The sequence below is a fragment of the Piliocolobus tephrosceles genome, chromosome 8, assembly GCF_002776525.5.
Source record: "Piliocolobus tephrosceles isolate RC106 chromosome 8, ASM277652v3, whole genome shotgun sequence".
In the NCBI taxonomy this organism is placed as follows: domain Eukaryota; kingdom Metazoa; phylum Chordata; class Mammalia; order Primates; family Cercopithecidae; genus Piliocolobus; species Piliocolobus tephrosceles.
This window is the reverse complement of record NC_045441.1, coordinates 43,867,148-43,883,642: the sequence shown is the minus strand read 5'-3', so window position 1 is coordinate 43,883,642 and position 16,495 is coordinate 43,867,148. Positions and strand designations below refer to the sequence as shown.

The following is a 16,495-nucleotide window of genomic DNA, read 5'->3' as shown; positions in this document are numbered from 1 at the left end:
TCACGGCCAGTTCTCCCTAAGCTACGGGTGTCTGTCGTCTCTGTTCTGCACCTCCCTCTCCCCCCTCCCTCACCGTCAGCACCTGCAGAGAATGCTGTTCATGGCTAGGCAGTGAGCTGGGGTGTCCGATTTGAGAGGGTCTTCATGAGAGTTGTATCTCCTAGAATTTGATCACTTGAGGACAAAATATAGTAGAATTAGGAGTAAAAATGGCAGTAGCCATTTGACTAAAGCCAGTTTCACCTAGACAGAAGATTAGCCCAGCACTGTTAACAGCAGAAAGTGACCTCACAGGGGGACCTGAGCCTGAAGGCCACCCAGAATCTCCCAAGAGGTTGAATGGGGCCAGTCCTGGACACACCAGAAACTTGAGCCTGTCCACTTTTAACTTGGGGCTTCCCTGGCAGCAGCTCTGAAAAGATGTGCCTTATGTCACAGCCTGGCACACATAGATTTCTGTGCATGTGTGTGGATGTCTGCTGAAAACAGCTAATGTTGCGGGAGCATCCACCATTCACTACAAATCGACGCCGTCCTTTCACCTAATACCGCATCTTACTTTATTATTTGTCTCTATGATTAATTGTATATGCTAATTGTAGAGCATTACTGACATCAAATGATACAGGCTTTTCTGGGAATCTTTCTGGTCAATATGCAGTTCCAAACTGAACAAAGAACCATGCAAGCACTATTAAAGAGTGGTTGCTGAGTTCATGTCTGTGGGTCCTGTCTCAGGGACCTCCTGTCATTTGCCCAAGGGTCTGTTTTTTTCACATTGTCTCTGTTACCATGGTCTTTGAAATTTCCACAGCAGTTTATAAAAGCGGGGGCAAAGAAAAATAGGAAAATCAAGTGGGGATAGAGAAGGTGACCCGTTGGTCATGAAAGGTTCCATGTTACTGGAGAGGCAGCATCTGTGCAAAATACTTTCCTGAAGTGCTAGCCAAGTCCACTCTTGGCTTCTGCAGACAGTGGCCTGGGCTGGAGGTGCAACATCCCTAATGTCTTGCTTCTAAGCTAATTTCAAACATGGCACTAGTAATACTTTACCTCGTATGTGGATGTTTTGAAAATTAACGAGACGTTTGTGAAGCATTTAGCCTGGTGTAAGGTAAGAAGTGCTCGTAACCTGTAAGCTGTGTTCTCCTTGACTCTGTGGCTGTGTAGTAAATCACTATAAACATAGCAGACTGAAACAGCACACCCTTATTACTGCACAGCTCTGTAGATCTCAAGTCTGGGAAAGCACATTTGGGTTCTGAGATCAGGGCCACCTCATGAGGCTGAGATTAAGCAGTGGGCTGGACTGTGTTCTCACCTGGAGCTTGGAGTCCTCCTCCAAATTGATTTGGGTTGTTGGCAGAATTCGGTTTCTTGTGGTTGTAGGACTGAGGTCCTGCGGGATTGCTCTTTGTGCCTGCAGACCACTCTCAGTGCTGGCCACGTGGCCCTCTCACGTGGCTGCTATTAATACTATTTCAAAGCCAGCAGGAGAATCTCCAGTCTGCGAGGGCAGAGCCTTAGATAACACACCGTCTCGATGAATGTTCTGTGATCGTGGGAGGGGCCTTCCGATATTCACAGGGTCCTGCCCACTGAAGAGGAGGGGATTATGCAGGGTGTGTTCTCTGAGGGGTGCAATTCTCAGGGCCATGGTTGCGTTCTGCTTTCCACACTCCTGAACTCACCACGAACCTCACCAGAGTGCTGAGGACGCATGTCTTTGCACACTCATGAGAGGAAACAGTCCCACCTCTTCTCATTTACTGTTAATTATCTGAACTCCACCCTAAAAGCAAGAAGTCCTTCATCTCCCTCGACTACTCCCTTCTCTTTCACACACATAGGCACACACACCTTGATCAACCGAGACCAGTGAGATTGTAGGGGAAGGCCTAGGGGAATTGCAGGAGGTACTGTTTGTGCAGGGCTCTGGCCTGCAGAGCTCCCACACTCCTCTCCAGCATGCAGCTGTGGAACCAGGGGCACTAGGATGGGGTGGCCAGCATTCCCCCGTCCCGAGCGCTGAGACCCTGTGCCAGCTTCCCTCATTGACAGACTGGATTCCTGCGTGCTCTCTGTTCAGACATCATGTCCTCTCTGAGCATCCTGTTGGCTTGTGCTCTCAACCTACCAGTGCCGGCTCCATTTTTCACCACAGAAGAACTTATTACCATCTAAGACAGTTTATGTTTTCTTGTTTACTATTTTCTCCCCCTTCTATAGAGAAAGCTCCTCCCCAGCAGGGTTTTCCTGTGGGTTTTCCCTGCTCCACCCTCAGGAAAGCACAGAGCAGGCTCCTAGTAGCCCCTTGATGGCTGCTTGTTGGATGCATGAAGTGTCAGGAGTGCAAGTGGCACGATCTTGGCTCACTGCAACCTCTGCCTCCCAGGTTCAAGCAGTTCTCCTGCCTCAGCTCCCCGAGCAGCTGGGACTACAGGTGCACGCACTATGTCCAGCTAATTTTTGTATTTTTAGTCAAGACAGGGTTTCACCATGTTGGCCAGGCTGGTCTCGAACTCCTGACCTCAAGTGATCCACCCGCCTTGGCCTCCCAAAGTGCTGAGATTACAGGTGTGAGCCACTGCACCTGGCCAGGACCAGCAGCATTCTTGAGCACTCATGTAGGTAACTCTCAGTGGGAGCCACTGGGAGCATCTCGTGGAAATCACAACACTTTGGGTATGGGGTAGGAATTCACGTTCATGGGCCAGGGGAAGACTGGACATGAATGCTGCCATATTGTCTGTGGAATGGTGTGGGGGTGGAGTGGGGAGGGAGTGTCTCTCAGCCCAGTTTGTCCTTGAAACGATAGAGGATTTAGCTGCCATTGGGTGCAGGGTGTTTACAGAGAGGAGCACCACGTCCAGGAGCCTTGGGCCTACTGGGTGCACAACCAGGGAAGAGCAGCTTAGGAGCTTGGTTCTGCTGAGTTCCAGGCTGCCGTTATCTCACTTCACATCTTAACTAGTTTTCTACACATACTTCTCTACATAAAACAAGCCTATTTGTACTGCAATAATCTACACATTCAGTGCCCAAGACCTTGGACTGAATTGTATATTTCTCCCAGCTACTTTTTTTTTTAAAGGAAAAAAAAACTGGCTGGAACCTAGATCACAATTAGGTAAAGGTTTAATATTATAGAGAAGTGGTCCTCACCACATCCCTGCCAATCCATTGCCCACCGCTTGGGCTCGAAACGCTCCAGTGAAAACTTCTCTGTAAAACGGAAGGGTTTGCACTTCCATGGCATCTTCTCTTTTCAAGGAGGACTTGGGGTTGGGGAAGGGCAGGGAAGTCGAGGGCACTGAGTGCCTCACCCGAGACCTGCGCAAGGGCCCATGTTCAGGCAGCTCTCTGGGAACAGCTTCTGAGAACACCCCCAAGAGCTATGCCCTGCCAGGGGCCCAGAAACCTCAGACACATTGGGGGATGAGGGGAGGGAGGCAGCATGAGCAGTAGTAGAACCATCAGCACTTTATATGGTGATAAAGGCCTTAAAACTTAAATCAGTGCTGTGCAGGGCCCCTGCGGTTCCACCTGTTTTGCTGATGGAGAAACTGAGGCTCGCCGAAAGTCCCACAGCTAGTAAGTGGCAGGACCAGGACCACACCTGCAATTTATCTAACTCCACAACCTCTGCTTTTACCCTCAGTGGGTGTGGTGGGATATTTCCATCTTTTCCCCATAGTCGGGGACTGAAGACAGCAGAGATGAGCACCACATGGGTGCTGGGCTCCTGCGGAGCCTCCCCTCCCGGCAGCATTCCTGGTAGGCTTAATGCCCGTCTTTGGTTGTGTCACCTCCCAGAAGGAATCCATTGGGATTTGGCACACAGGATGCTTGGTAAATGCAGGGCTTTGCATCGCACTGACTGTGCCCACCTCAGCACCTTGCTTTGGGCCATGGGCTCATGTCAGTCTGTTCTGCTGGTTGTGTGAAATGCAGTGGAGGCAGTTCTGTCCTTTTTGCTCTTAATGATTTCTTCCTTCAAGAATGATTACATTGAAGCCCAGCCTGGGCCACACGGCTGGTCCGGTGGCTGCTTCCAACTCAGTGCTGACCAGCCTGTGCCTCTCTCCACAGATGCCGCTCCTACGAGGACTGCTGTGGCTCCAGGTGCTGCGTGCGGGCCCTCTCCATACAGAGGCTATGGTACTTCTGGTAGGTCACAACTCCTCCTTGCTCCCTCTTTGCTCCCCACCCCGAGAGCTCTGCCTGCCTGTCAGTGTTGTCACAGCCTTGGGTGTGACACCTTCGCTTGGGTGGTGGCCTGAAGGACAGCCTTGGTCAGGAAAATGGGTATGTTTGGGTTGACTCCATAACCCGCAATTGCACACACGGAGTTTGTGGGGAGTCTGTTTTCGTTTCCAAGGATTTGGGGGTGGGAAGAAGAGCTCTGTTCCTGGGAAGGTGGCTGGACAACAGCCTCATCCTTCAGCAGTTCCTTGGCCAGTTTCTGAAATGGAGCCAAGGCTGGTTGTCTTGACGGATCAGAGAATCGCCCAACTGAGACTGGCGGGCAATCAAGTTTTCGTTGCCCTGACTCTTCCCCATCCATCTTGTGCTGGCTGACTCTTCACTTTCAAGATAGGCAGCCTGCACCCATGTGCCTCCTCCAGCTCCTCTGGGGCGCATACGGAGCAGTCTGAAGTCTGCTCCTTCAGCAGGAACTGAAGCGATGCCTGCAGCATCCTGGAAGGGTGGGAACGCATTCCACTGGGGGAGCCTCCTGTGGGCGGGAGCCTCAGGATGCCTGCTGGAGTGCCCTAAGCATCTGTTGGACTCGAGATGACAGTTATTGCTTCAGATGCCAGGGTGGCAGAGCACATGTGGGAAAGGATTTATAAACCAAAGCAGCATTTCTTGTACCCACCTGCTCCTCTTCTCCCATGCAGTGGTGATGCCCTTCAGTAAACTTCAAAAAGCGTTAGAGTTTGTTCGCTGCATGATGCAAGCCTTTTTATGATGTTAAGATTTTGACTGTACTGACCTTTTGAGGCTTTAAGACCTTACTGAGCATGTGACAGCAGCCACCTGAATTTTTGTGCGGTTTTGTCTTTCTCCCTTAACACCTGTGCCCAGGGTTTGATTAGGGAAGTCTGTAGGGAGTGGGAATTCCACGTGTTAGGTGACCAGGATGTTCTTTAATAGTGATGCCTTCTTTCATCATCACCTCACCACCTCCTTGGCCTCACCTGATCTTACAACTGCTGGCCAGGCCTCCCTTAGGACCAGCCTGGTAAGCCCCACCTAGGTGTACCCCCACTAACAAGGGAGCTGGTATCAGGTCCCCACACTGCAGAGGTGCCAGTACCTAAAACTCTGTAACAGACGAATAATTGTTGTAGCCTAAGACTGTCCAAAGGTTGATGGCTCTGTGTGGATCTCCAGATGGAGGGGGCCAGTACCAGAGATGGGGAGGGCCCAGTGTCAGGGGCTAAGGGCCAGCTTCAGGGCAGGCCTTCCCTCCAGATCCTCCTCCCAGGACCTTGGGGTGGAAGAAGGCGAACCGTCTGGAGTGTGAAACCCTGAGCTGTGAACGGGCTTGTGAGGATGTTGGCTTGGTCTAAAGCACCAGACGCATGATGATGAGGGCGGGAGAATGCTTGTAAAGCTTGTCAGTGTTCAGGCATTGTATGATCAAAAAGAAGAGAAATTTGAGAAAGTCCAGCTGAATTGTTAGGGCCTGGCAGCTTCTGTAGGGCTGCCTAGAAGCTGTACCTGCACTGGCAGCCAGGTGCTTCCTAGCTGCTGGCCAGGGTCACCTGTCAGAGGCAGGGCACCTTGGCGAGGCAGCACACGACGACTTGGTGGGCCCCATTTGGAGAAACTCCCACAAGTTGCATCGCACGTGGTCAGGCTGTTGCAAGGTCTGAGTGCCAGATGCCAGAAGATGGGGCTGAGTCATTAACGTTGAGATTGACACAGGGTTCCAAGCTGGTGATGTAGCCAGGGAGCACCTGGGGGTGTGGGCTTGCAGTGCCTCACCTGAAATACACAAAGGGCACCTGGGTTCCACCCCATGAGTTTTCTCTCTCAATTAACATCGGGCCTGATAAGCACCAGGCATTGTGCTGGGGTTTTATGGAGAGGGCCTTAGGCAGGCAGACACCTGAAGAAGATGATATCTAAGGAGATAATGAGGTGTGGATACTTTAAAGCCAGAGCGCAGAACTTCTGAAGCTAGAAAAGTTGGAGAAAGCTACAAAGCTTTTGACTGGGTCTTCAGAGAGGGCGTTTGGGGCAGAGGGACAGCACCTTGCAGGGCCAGAGCATAAGGAGAGTGAATGTGTGAAAGGTGATGGGAAGCTTCTGTGGTGAGGATGGGCATTTGGTGGAGAGGAGGAAGGGGCAGGATGGGAGGGAGAGGCTGCTCTGCCACCTGGGCCCCACGACATTTGAAGGTGTCTCCTGACCATAAAAAAAAAGGTTTTGAAGGAGAATGCCTTCAGAGTTCCTGCCAACTCTGAGATCTTGAGGATCTTTTCACCAAGGAGGTCTGGATGGAATCATCAAGAATAGAGAAGGTGGACTGATGGCACCCTTGAGTGGACTCAGGAAGCACAGTGGGCCTGAATGAGAACTGGCCTAGGTGGCACTGCGGGTGAGTCCACAGCAGGGTCTTGTGCGGAGTCCTGAGTGGGTCTGGGCAGGAATTGAACAGTAGCTGCACCAGTCCTTGGGACTGCAGAATTGAGAACTGCTACACTTGGGGCTGGGGGGTCGGGGGAAGGAATCAAAAAACAAATTGAATTAAAGTAACCAGGTAACTTCTAATGTTTAAAAAAAAAAAAAAAAAGGCACAAACTTCCTCTCTTAATCCCTTTGAAAGCTTCCAAAACCTGTTGAGCAACCAAAGAGGACATCTAGGGAACAGCCAGCCTGCACCCCCAGCACTGCAAGAACTGCCTTTCTTACTACTGCTCCTCTCCCTCAGCCAACACCCTGCTGCGTCTTTTTTGTTGTTTTTAGAAACGCTTTCTCCTGCCCCTTTGTTAGTTTCTCTCTTTTAAAATAAGTTCTTGTCCTTGTGCAGTGGTGCACTTTTGGTGTACCCCCAGCACTTTGGGAGACAAAGGTGGGGGGATCACTGAAGCCAGGAATTTGAGATCACTGGGCAACATAGTGAGACCCCATCTCTACCAGAAATTATTTTAAATAAATTTTTAACATAAACATAAATGAACAGAAAAAGTTATCAGACTATGATTTCTGTAAGGGGTGAGGTGGATCCCGTGTAACTCCATTCCAGCCTCGCTTTATGCTTGTTCTCCATCAGTCTAAGGTGGGAGCTGCAATGTCATTTTCTTTTGTCTAGAAAAACAAAATGTTCCTACTACTGTTGGCAGTGGAACTGACATTTTAGCTTATCTTTTAGACAAGACCAAGATCTCAGGTGCCTTCTGCATTTTTCAATCCAGGGAGCCCGGTCTCTTCAAAGTGGCCAGTGGCGCTGAGAAAGTAAACCCTGTACACATCCAGCCTCTCTGTGCTTTGTATATTTCTACCCAGATACTAATAGCAGGACTCAGTGCTGAGTGTAAGACTGTCACTGAGTCCACCTGAGGGAAATCAGTTTTAGGAGAGGAAGCCTTTCCCTTTGGGAACTTAGCAAGTTTTCTTGATGCCAAGCACATTAAGCCTTATGTTGCCACACTCCTGAATGGTTCGGGTCTCCTGGCTCCCCATGGCTGCTCTCTCCACCCATGATGGGGATTGAGCCTCCAGGCCTCCTGCTCCAAGCTTCTCCGGCCCCAGCACCTGCACTGTGTTCTTTCCACCCAGAATGCCCCTTCCTCCGCTTCAGCTTATCTCATTCTTCAGAGCCCAGCCCAGCTGTCACTAAAAGAAATGCGTGTTCCCAGTCTTGCTCACCACCACAGATACCCTTGTTCAAACCTCGCAGTGCACTGAATTATACACTTAAAAATGATTAAAACAGTAAATTATGTATATTTTACCCACACATACACAAAATTCTGCTTGCATCTCTCGTTTTTCCTTTTTATCACTTACCAGGTTGTGGATAAATAATTGTATAGGTTGGTATCTGTCTCCTTCCTCTGTAAGCTCAGTGTCAGCAGGGGGTATGGGGGGCCCTCACCTGCCTACTCACTGCCATGATCAGTGTGGTGATAGGGCATAGCAGGCGCCTGAAGATGACTTGCTGAATGAATAATGAATTAGACAGCAGATGACAAGGCCACAGTTTCAGTCTTTCCTGAGTCATTCCTGTCTCGTGCCTCTGGCTTTTCTCCCTGCTCAGCCTTCCAAGGTTATCCGGTAAATACTTTTGGACTAGCTGAAGACCTTCCACTTAACATCACATTAATATTCTCAAAGGCTTTATTGTACGCTCTTAAGCTTTTTTTATATGTGGACTGGTGCCACTGACCGCGACCCACTCTGCTGCGTGCCCATCCTCACAGGGCAGCAGGTGCCCTCATGATGTGGGTGTCTGCATGGTTTCTGGATGGTTCCAGGGGTCCCCTTGTAATTTCAGTTCAGAGATGGGCAAGAGTTTGCCAGTTTGCCAGTTTTGTCTATTACTAGTTCTTCTCAAAGTGACTCTCCTCTTTTTCTAGAAACAAAAAGTATAGGGCAAATGAGGAATGGAAGGAAGCCATTCATTGGTTCATTCTGCAGTCATTTACTGAATGCTGATGAAGTGATAGTCAATGAGAATTCACAGATGGGTTGGACAGAGGTGCTACCCTTAAAGCGCTCAGCTCTGCTTCTGTTATTGATGGTATTTTATTTCTATTGATTATATTTCTCTTGATTCTATTTTTATTGATTGTATTTCTGTTCCCATAGTTTCCCTATAATTAAGATGTGCTCCAGGAAGGGTACTACTGTTTCCTTGTGGGTGTTCCTGTGATCACGGAGACATGGTTTGGAAGGATAGATGTGCTCTGCCTTGCTGTTTTGACAGTGAAGAATGGAAAACAGGGAGACAGACAGCAAGGCCAAGGCTGGATCGGCCATGGCGTTCGGACAGGATTCAGACGGCATCTCCAGTTCTAACTAAAATGTTGAGCTGAGGTCAGAGCCGTGGACAGGAAAGTGACTGCATGAGCTTTTTGAAACTGGCTGGCCATTTGAGCTGAGACATAGCTCACTTAACGGTGCTTCTGTGTGGGTGGCCTCACTGGGCAGAGGCCGCAGGTCAAGCGTCTACTTGGTGCCTTCCACTAGAGGAATGTCCCTGGGTAAAATGGGCCCAAGAGGACCAAGTCTGAGGTGCGAGCCTTGTGGCTATGCCTCTGCCCTCTGATCCGTGCATTTGGGAGTCATTGGTCCTGGACCCCCGAGAAGTGCATGAGGCCTTTGAGCTGCAGGGCCGAGTCCTCAGGGCCCCCATCTGCCAGCACCATCCTCACGTCTGTCCTCTCCTCAGGTTCCTCCTGATGATGGGCGTGCTCTTCTGCTGTGGAGCCGGCTTCTTCATCCGGAGGCGCATGTACCCCCCGCCGCTGATTGAGGAGCCAGCCTTCAATGTGTCCTACACCAGGCAGCCCCCAAATCTCGGCCCAGGTCAGCCAGCCCTGTCCTTGTCTCTCCTCCCCGCAGTGTGTGTCTTCTGCCAACATTTATAAAGTGTACTGCTGCAGAATGTGCCAGAAGAGAGAGCTCAGGTGTGTTATTCATTTTTTTAGTTCTGATGACCAGCTCCATTGTGCATTTGTGCAGATAACAAACGTAAGGTATATCGCACACCCGTCGCCCCATATTCTTACAGTTATCAGTGTGCCACATATGCATGTGATGTGATGCAGTTTGTATAAGCATTTTATTTGCTCTCTGCCTTTTTCCTTAAACATTATTTCACATATAAATTTCTGTGTAGGAGCGGTCATACCCCTGCCGTTCTTAATGCTTGTGGACTAGATATTATGTTACTAAACGGTAATTTGCTTATTATTGCTGATAATTTGTTTTGTTTTCTCATGTTTTGCCTTTTATTCATGCATTCAACAAGTATTCATTGTGTGGTTACTAGTATTCCAGATACTTACAAAGACTGTAGCAATAGATGTTTTTGTACAGATCACATTTAGTCTGTTTAGTGCATATCACCCAAAGTGACATCCCAGGGTCAAAATGAATTAGCTGTTTCTTAATTCTTGTAAAACATTGCCTTAGCCCTCTAAAACTCCTACATACTGTGGTGGGTGGTGTGGACTCCCTCAGGACACAGGCCAGGGAGCTCTCTGATGACAGCGGGGAGCCAAGGGTCCTGGAGGGCTGGGCTGGCTCCGCTCATCAGAGCACTGGTCTTCTGGCCACATGTAGATTGAGGCTGGGCAGAGGGCCGTTGCTGGTGTCTGTGCCGCCCTGCTCCCAGCCACAGTTTCCACCTGGGAGCCTGGGGATGGGACTCTCTGTTGATTGCACACTGTGGATAGCTGGTCAGTTCTGGGAGCAGTGGTTGCCTTCACTTTTACAACATTTCAGTTAAGAAAAATAAGTCCTAGAGATCTGTTGTACAGTGTAGGACCTACAATTAATACAACTATAATGTATAATTAAAATTTTGCTAAGAGGGTAGGTCTTATGCTAAATGTTTTTATCACACAAAAATAACAACAAGAAGAGCAGAGAAAGCTTTTGTAGGTGATAGAGATGTTTATGAAATAGAGTGCGACGATGGTTTTCTGGATGTGCCTCTGTCTTTAAACTCATCAGGTTGTAGCCTTAAACATGCACAACGTTTTGTCTGTCAATCAGACATCAATAAAGTGGTTTTTAAATGGGAGAGAAGTAGAGGGATTGAATGTAAAAGGAGCAAATTATCTTCTCTCTTCTGTTTTCCTGAGAGAACAGGCTGTTATCAAGATGCAAAGTCATTTGCGTATTTGTTTTTTTACAGCTTTCTTCCACCAGATACTCCACAGGGTTCTCCTTTCAGAAAGAATTTTCTTTATTTTAAAAAATATTGCTCAGAAAAATAGAAAATGTATTTTCCACAGCAGTTCACTGGGAGCTGTGCCTTAAACTTTCAGCCAGGTTAGTACCATTTTGAATCCATAAGTGGATTTTAGTCTTTGATATTTGGAAATATTTAAATCGTTTCAGATTTGTGCTGTATCAGAGGGCAAAGTGCAAATTTCTGTTAAAATGAGAGACGCAAGCCGTCACTCACTGGGTCTCATCTGAATCAGTCAGAGAGGTTTTACTGCAGGGAGGAGCAGCCCCTGCCCCACTTGGCATGGGAGGCCCCACAGCCCCCAGTGCAGAAGGCTACATGTCCCTGGTCTGTGGTCCTCAGAGTCTACTGCTCATGTGAACTGGGGCTCTTGTGAGTAGGTGAGGTGCTGAGACTGTGCCTGCAGCTGCATAATTCTTTTGAACCCTGGCATGCCAGGGTTTTGGGAGGAGAATGCATCCCTATATGCACTCCTTTCTGGCCCCATCCCTCTGTTCTGCAGAACCCTGCACCCCATCTACCCCCACCCCATCTGTCTGGGAGAATCTCCAACAACCAGGCCATTAGATCTGCCACATCCCTTATCTCACCCTGGTGCAGTGCCTGCTGGCCACTGGTCTCCACCAGCTCCTCTGTCTTCCACTTGGCCACCAGAAGGGTCTTAAAAAACAAAAAACAGAAGCACATTGGCCGTGCTGTTTTCCTGTGGCAGGGTCTCTGCCGGCTCACCTGGCTCACGGTGTTAAGTCCAGAGTCCCTAGCTGAGGACCGAGGACACGTTCACAGCTTCCTCAGACCCATCCCCACTACTCTGTGTCCAGTTTGAGTGACCTCCTCTCTCTCGTCCTACATCGCACTGAGGCCTGCACACACCCTCCATCTGCCTGCAAAATGCCTTCCTCCAAGGTGCCGCTCTGTGTTGCGCCCATAGTGAAGTTGTCTCTGGCTGCTTCACATCCTCCACTTTCTCCCTGGGTGCCCTGCCAGGGGCTTTACCAGCTTTAATCCTCCACGTTTACACTGGGCTCCCCACGGGGCTGTGTACAGGACTCATGGTCTCAGGCACCAAGTAGATGCCCTCATCCTCAGGCTGGGTGAACTGCAGGAGCTCCCAGGTTTGCAGCCTGGTAAACCAGGGTCGCAATGCATCACAACCACAGTCACAGCCTGGAGCACAGACCTGCCTGAATTGCTGTCTTGGTCCATATTTACTGCACACCTGCTGAGGCGCCTGCAGGAGCTCAGAACACTGCACAGCCTGGACGCCCACCCTCAGTCACCGCTGCATGCATAGCTCCAGCACCTGTGTGAGCTTTGGCACAAACAGCTCTGTAGTGTGTGACCATCATGAGTGCAAGGGAGAGAAAGTCGAGAATGCTAGGAAACCGTGTAAGTAGGAGACTCCATCTGGTGCACAACTCCAGGAAGGCTTCCCACAGAAGAGCCATTTGGATTAAGAATAATTAAGCACCCAGCTCTCTAGAGTGAGCGGCTGCTGGTCCCAGCACATCTTGTCTGACCAAAATTTAGACTTGGTTTGCCATCCCTTTTTCATTTTATACTTCTTGCAGGCCTGCAGTGGTGTGGCTGATCCCAGGATATCCAGACTGTTGTATGAAAGTAGGTTCCCAGGGCTCCCGGGAGTGTACAGTTTCCATCATTTCCCTGCCAGGTCAAGGGCTGGATCATTTGTTAACAGTGCTGAGCTTGGAATTCAGTTGTTTCCTAGACAGAGTAATAGTGAACACAAGAATGGAGTCAGCAAGGTCCTGCCTGCTGTTGGTCTGGACACCCACCTCACCTGAGGGTGGCTTCACCCTGCTGCAGCCGTCTGCTCAGATCCCATACTATCTGTGGCGTGGGCCCTGGGAGCATGGGGACTGAGGAGGGCCACACAGAGGTTGGCAGTCCAGGGAGAGAGAGGAGCCGAGGGATCCCAATGTCCCATGTGGTCCACAGGGTAAATGTCATGCCCGAGGCTGCCCGGGCAGTGCCAAGGTATGCAGGCATCTGCACAAAGCAGGGTGGGTGTTAGTGAATTTTTGGCAGAGCCTCATTTCTCCTCTGCTGGTCTGAGAGGGGAAGTGGGTTTAGGCGTGGGATGCCTGTTAATGAAGATGAAAAAGCAGAGGGATTTAGAGGACCCAGACTCATCCACTGTGTTAGGGGAGGGCAGTGGCTCATACTCTGGGGTGCGGGGGTGCTCACGTGGCACTCCTGCTGGGACAAGCATCACTGATGAGCATGAGAAAGCAAAGAATCTGTGCATTGCAGAGGCTCCTGGTCGGGGAGGGGAGGAAATTGGCAGCATCGTGGTCCTGGGGGTTGGTGTGGGTTGGGGCAGGACTCTGAACGTGGTGGAAAGGGGCTGGCAAAGTCAGCATGAGGCTGAGGTTCAGAGGTGGGGCTCCAAGGCCAGCCTAGGAACCAGGACCCAAAGGCTGCAGCTGCTGGCCACAGGGCTCAGGGCCTGGCCGGATTGTGCAGAGGCTGAAAAGTGGGAGGAGTGTGGAGTAGCTGTGGTTTGAGAAAGAGGCCCTGGTCAGGGAGTTAAGAGGCCTGAGGTCTGTGAGACCCAGTGAAGGCCACGGTCCCTTCTAAACCTCAGCACCTTAACTGCAAAATGAAACGGTTTGCAGAAAAGCACTCCTCATTCTATGTATTCTATGCATATAGTATCAGCCAAGATGCAGCAGCACCAGAAAGTCAGCTCCTTAAATGCCCAACCCCAAATCCTTCCCCATCAGGATGCTGGCAGGGTCCCACCAATATGTTCTTCTGGGTAAAGAGGAAAAATAGTCTTCAGTGGTTTATTCACTTCATTTGTTCATTCACTCTGAAGACATGAGCTAATTAGCTCCAGCCACTGTGTTCACACAGGTGGAGGGTGTGGGTGAGAATCCTCCCTGCTCTTTAGGAACTGTAGGGTGGAGAAAATGTAAAAGCTTAGGCTGAGGCAGCACTGTAGGCCTGGGGGAAGGAGGGGCCGGCTGGCAGGAGGTGGCCTCAGCTGAGAGTGGTGCTCCTGTGATTGAATGTGGCAAGTGGGTAGTTAAGGGAGCTCCAAAGGAAATGATGATTGAATTATGGTCCATCTTCTTTGTGGAATATTATGTGGCCACTAAAGGTCATAGTCAAGATGACAATTTGCTGGTACGGCAAGACCATCAAGGTGCAGTTAGGGAAGAGAGCATTGGATAATGTTTTTTGTGAAATGGTCATGAGGCTAGCCAGGCCTAGTGACAAACACCTGTAGTCCCAGCCACTCAGGATGTTGAGGTGAGAGGATGGGCTGAGGCCAAGAGCTCAAGACTGTAGTGATTATGTCTGTGAATAGCCACCGTCCTCCAGCCTGGGCAACATAGCTTGACCCTGCCTCTAAAAAATGGTCCCGAGTTCCACTAGAGAATCCCACAGATGCATAGAGAGAGATTGCAGAGGACAGTCAATAACGAAATCTGTGGTGTTAATGTGATTTAAGTTTTGTTTAAAAATGATTTCCTTAATGTGACTGAAGTAGATGGAGTTTTCCCAACAGATAGTTTTCTTCCTTTCCAGCAGCCATTTGTGGTGAGTTCATTTATGGGTTTCTGACTATTCGTTCTCATGTCTCAATCCTGTAATAAGTCTGTCAGCCTGCAGTGACTAAATGACACCAACTGAGAGAAAATGGAAATAGTAGGGAGGGTGTTTTGACAGTTTAATTACCCTCAAGTCATAGCCCAAGCACAAATAGGGCTGCTTCAGTTTTGAGGACATCTGGCTTCAGAACTGGTGGAATGCGTGTCATTCTTTTCCAGTGCGACGGTGCTTCTGAGAGTGCTTCTGAGGTGCGGGGATGATGATGGGACAGTCCTGCGGGCCACCTCTCCCTGTTCTTCAGCCCCTGGGGCTCCGACATTTTCATTCTGGGTTTTTTCCTGAAGAAACAGGAGGGCAGAGGGACCCAGGGTGTGTGGCCCTGGGGGTTTTGTAAGGGTCTGTTGCATTGTGGGGTCTCACACTCATTGCCTGCCCTGTGCTGCCCTGGGCGGCAGCCTTCAGGATAGAGATTTTTGAGTTTATGGTTTTGCTGAAAGAAATCAACTGGAAATACTTTTTTGTTTACAAATCACAAATGCCAGTCTATTCATACATTCTCATGGCTACCAGAATATTCCTTACCCGTTCATCCCTGATAGCAGAAGGAAACTGGCTGATCAGGGTCAGGGTAAGGGGGTGTGGGTATGGGAACTGTCTTACTTGGTGAGGGCCTCCCAATATGGCGGGCCTCCTCACCAGCGGGAATGTTGCCACAAAGTCCTCCAGCTCTGTCCATCTGACATTCCATCTCTGTCTCCGTTATTCTTACTCAGCACTTCTCTTTCCAGCCCCCGTGCTGCCCCTCCCCTCCCTGTGACCTCTGCCTTGCTGTTACGGTTTGCACAGCCTAGTTTGTGTAAAGTGGATACATCTAGAATGTTCTGCCATACAAAAGTGGCAGCTGTTTTTTTTCCATGTGAAAGCATTTAATGTCCTTAGCCACTATAAATAATGGCAGATAACGCACTTTGCACAGACTGTATTTCAAAAAGAATTTTTTACAGCCTGCCCTGTTGGTAGGCAATTTCTGTTCTTACATTACACAAAACAAAGTTTGCACATCTGTGATCTTTGATCAGTGGGAACAGAAACTTAGAACAGATTTAAGTCCCTTGCCCGCTGTCCTCTGCTTCGCCAGTGATGGGGCTGAGATGGAGCCCGAGCTCCTGGCCCGTCCTCGTCCACTCATGGGTGCCTGCATCTGGAGGGGCACACTGCACGCACCAAGGGTCTCCCTCACGTTTGCTCACATGGGCCTCTGCGTCCGACAGGCCCCCCCAGCCTTGCTGGCTGCGTTCCTCTGGGAAGCAGAGCCTCCTTCAGTTCCCTCAGCCCCCAAGTCTGCCATTGCACTTTTCTCCCTAAATGTATTAATATTTGAAATGGCTGCTTCCGGCCCTTCCGAGGGGCAGATGAGGGAAAATGTGGGCCAAGCAAGACCGGAGGCTCCTTGTTGCGATGAGGCCTGCAGCCCCACGTGAAGCCCCTCTGCCTACACGTCCAACCTGCCGTCTGTCACTCAGTGCTCTGTGAGCATACTGTGTGCGTGTCCCGTGTGCGGGCGCCCTGTGTGGGGGCATGGTGCAGCCACAGGACAGCCGGGGTGATGAGGCAGCTGTCCCTGGGATGAGGACAAGATGACAGTGACTTCTGACCTCCTCTCATAGAAAAGCGTGGATGCTGCACCACCCAAAGTGAAAGGCTGAAGTTGGAAGTCCCTTTTATCATACATGTTCAAATTGCCTGTGGAAATTCAGCAAAAATATGCATTTCCATTCTATCTGCCTTTTACCCTCTCAACCTTAAATCTACTTTTAGTTCTCTAAAGACTTCTAATGACTTGGGAAAATACTTTTAAAGGATGTGAAGTGGTGTTTTTCTGTCTGCTGTTTGTTGAGTATCAGTATTTTAAGCCTTGGTTCCCTGTGGAGGAGAAGTTGGCGGGTGGGGAGGTGGGCTGGCCGCTTAGAGGAG

The 16,495-nt window shown here is 49.8% G+C and overlaps 1 protein-coding gene across 2 annotated transcripts in view; it reads left to right on the top strand.

The window, feature by feature from the left end:
• Window positions 1-16,495, top strand: part of VOPP1 (VOPP1 WW domain binding protein) — a 96,739-nt gene that overhangs the window by 67,817 nt on the left and 12,427 nt on the right. The window contains exons 3-4 of one of the 2 annotated variants that reach the window (XM_023232001.3): window positions 4,093-4,170; window positions 9,410-9,546. In XM_023232001.3, the coding sequence (XP_023087769.1) occupies window positions 4,093-4,170; window positions 9,410-9,546 (215 nt within the window). The remainder of the gene's footprint in view (window positions 1-4,092; window positions 4,171-9,409; window positions 9,547-16,495) is intronic. The other variant, XM_023232003.2, reaches the window with a different exon arrangement.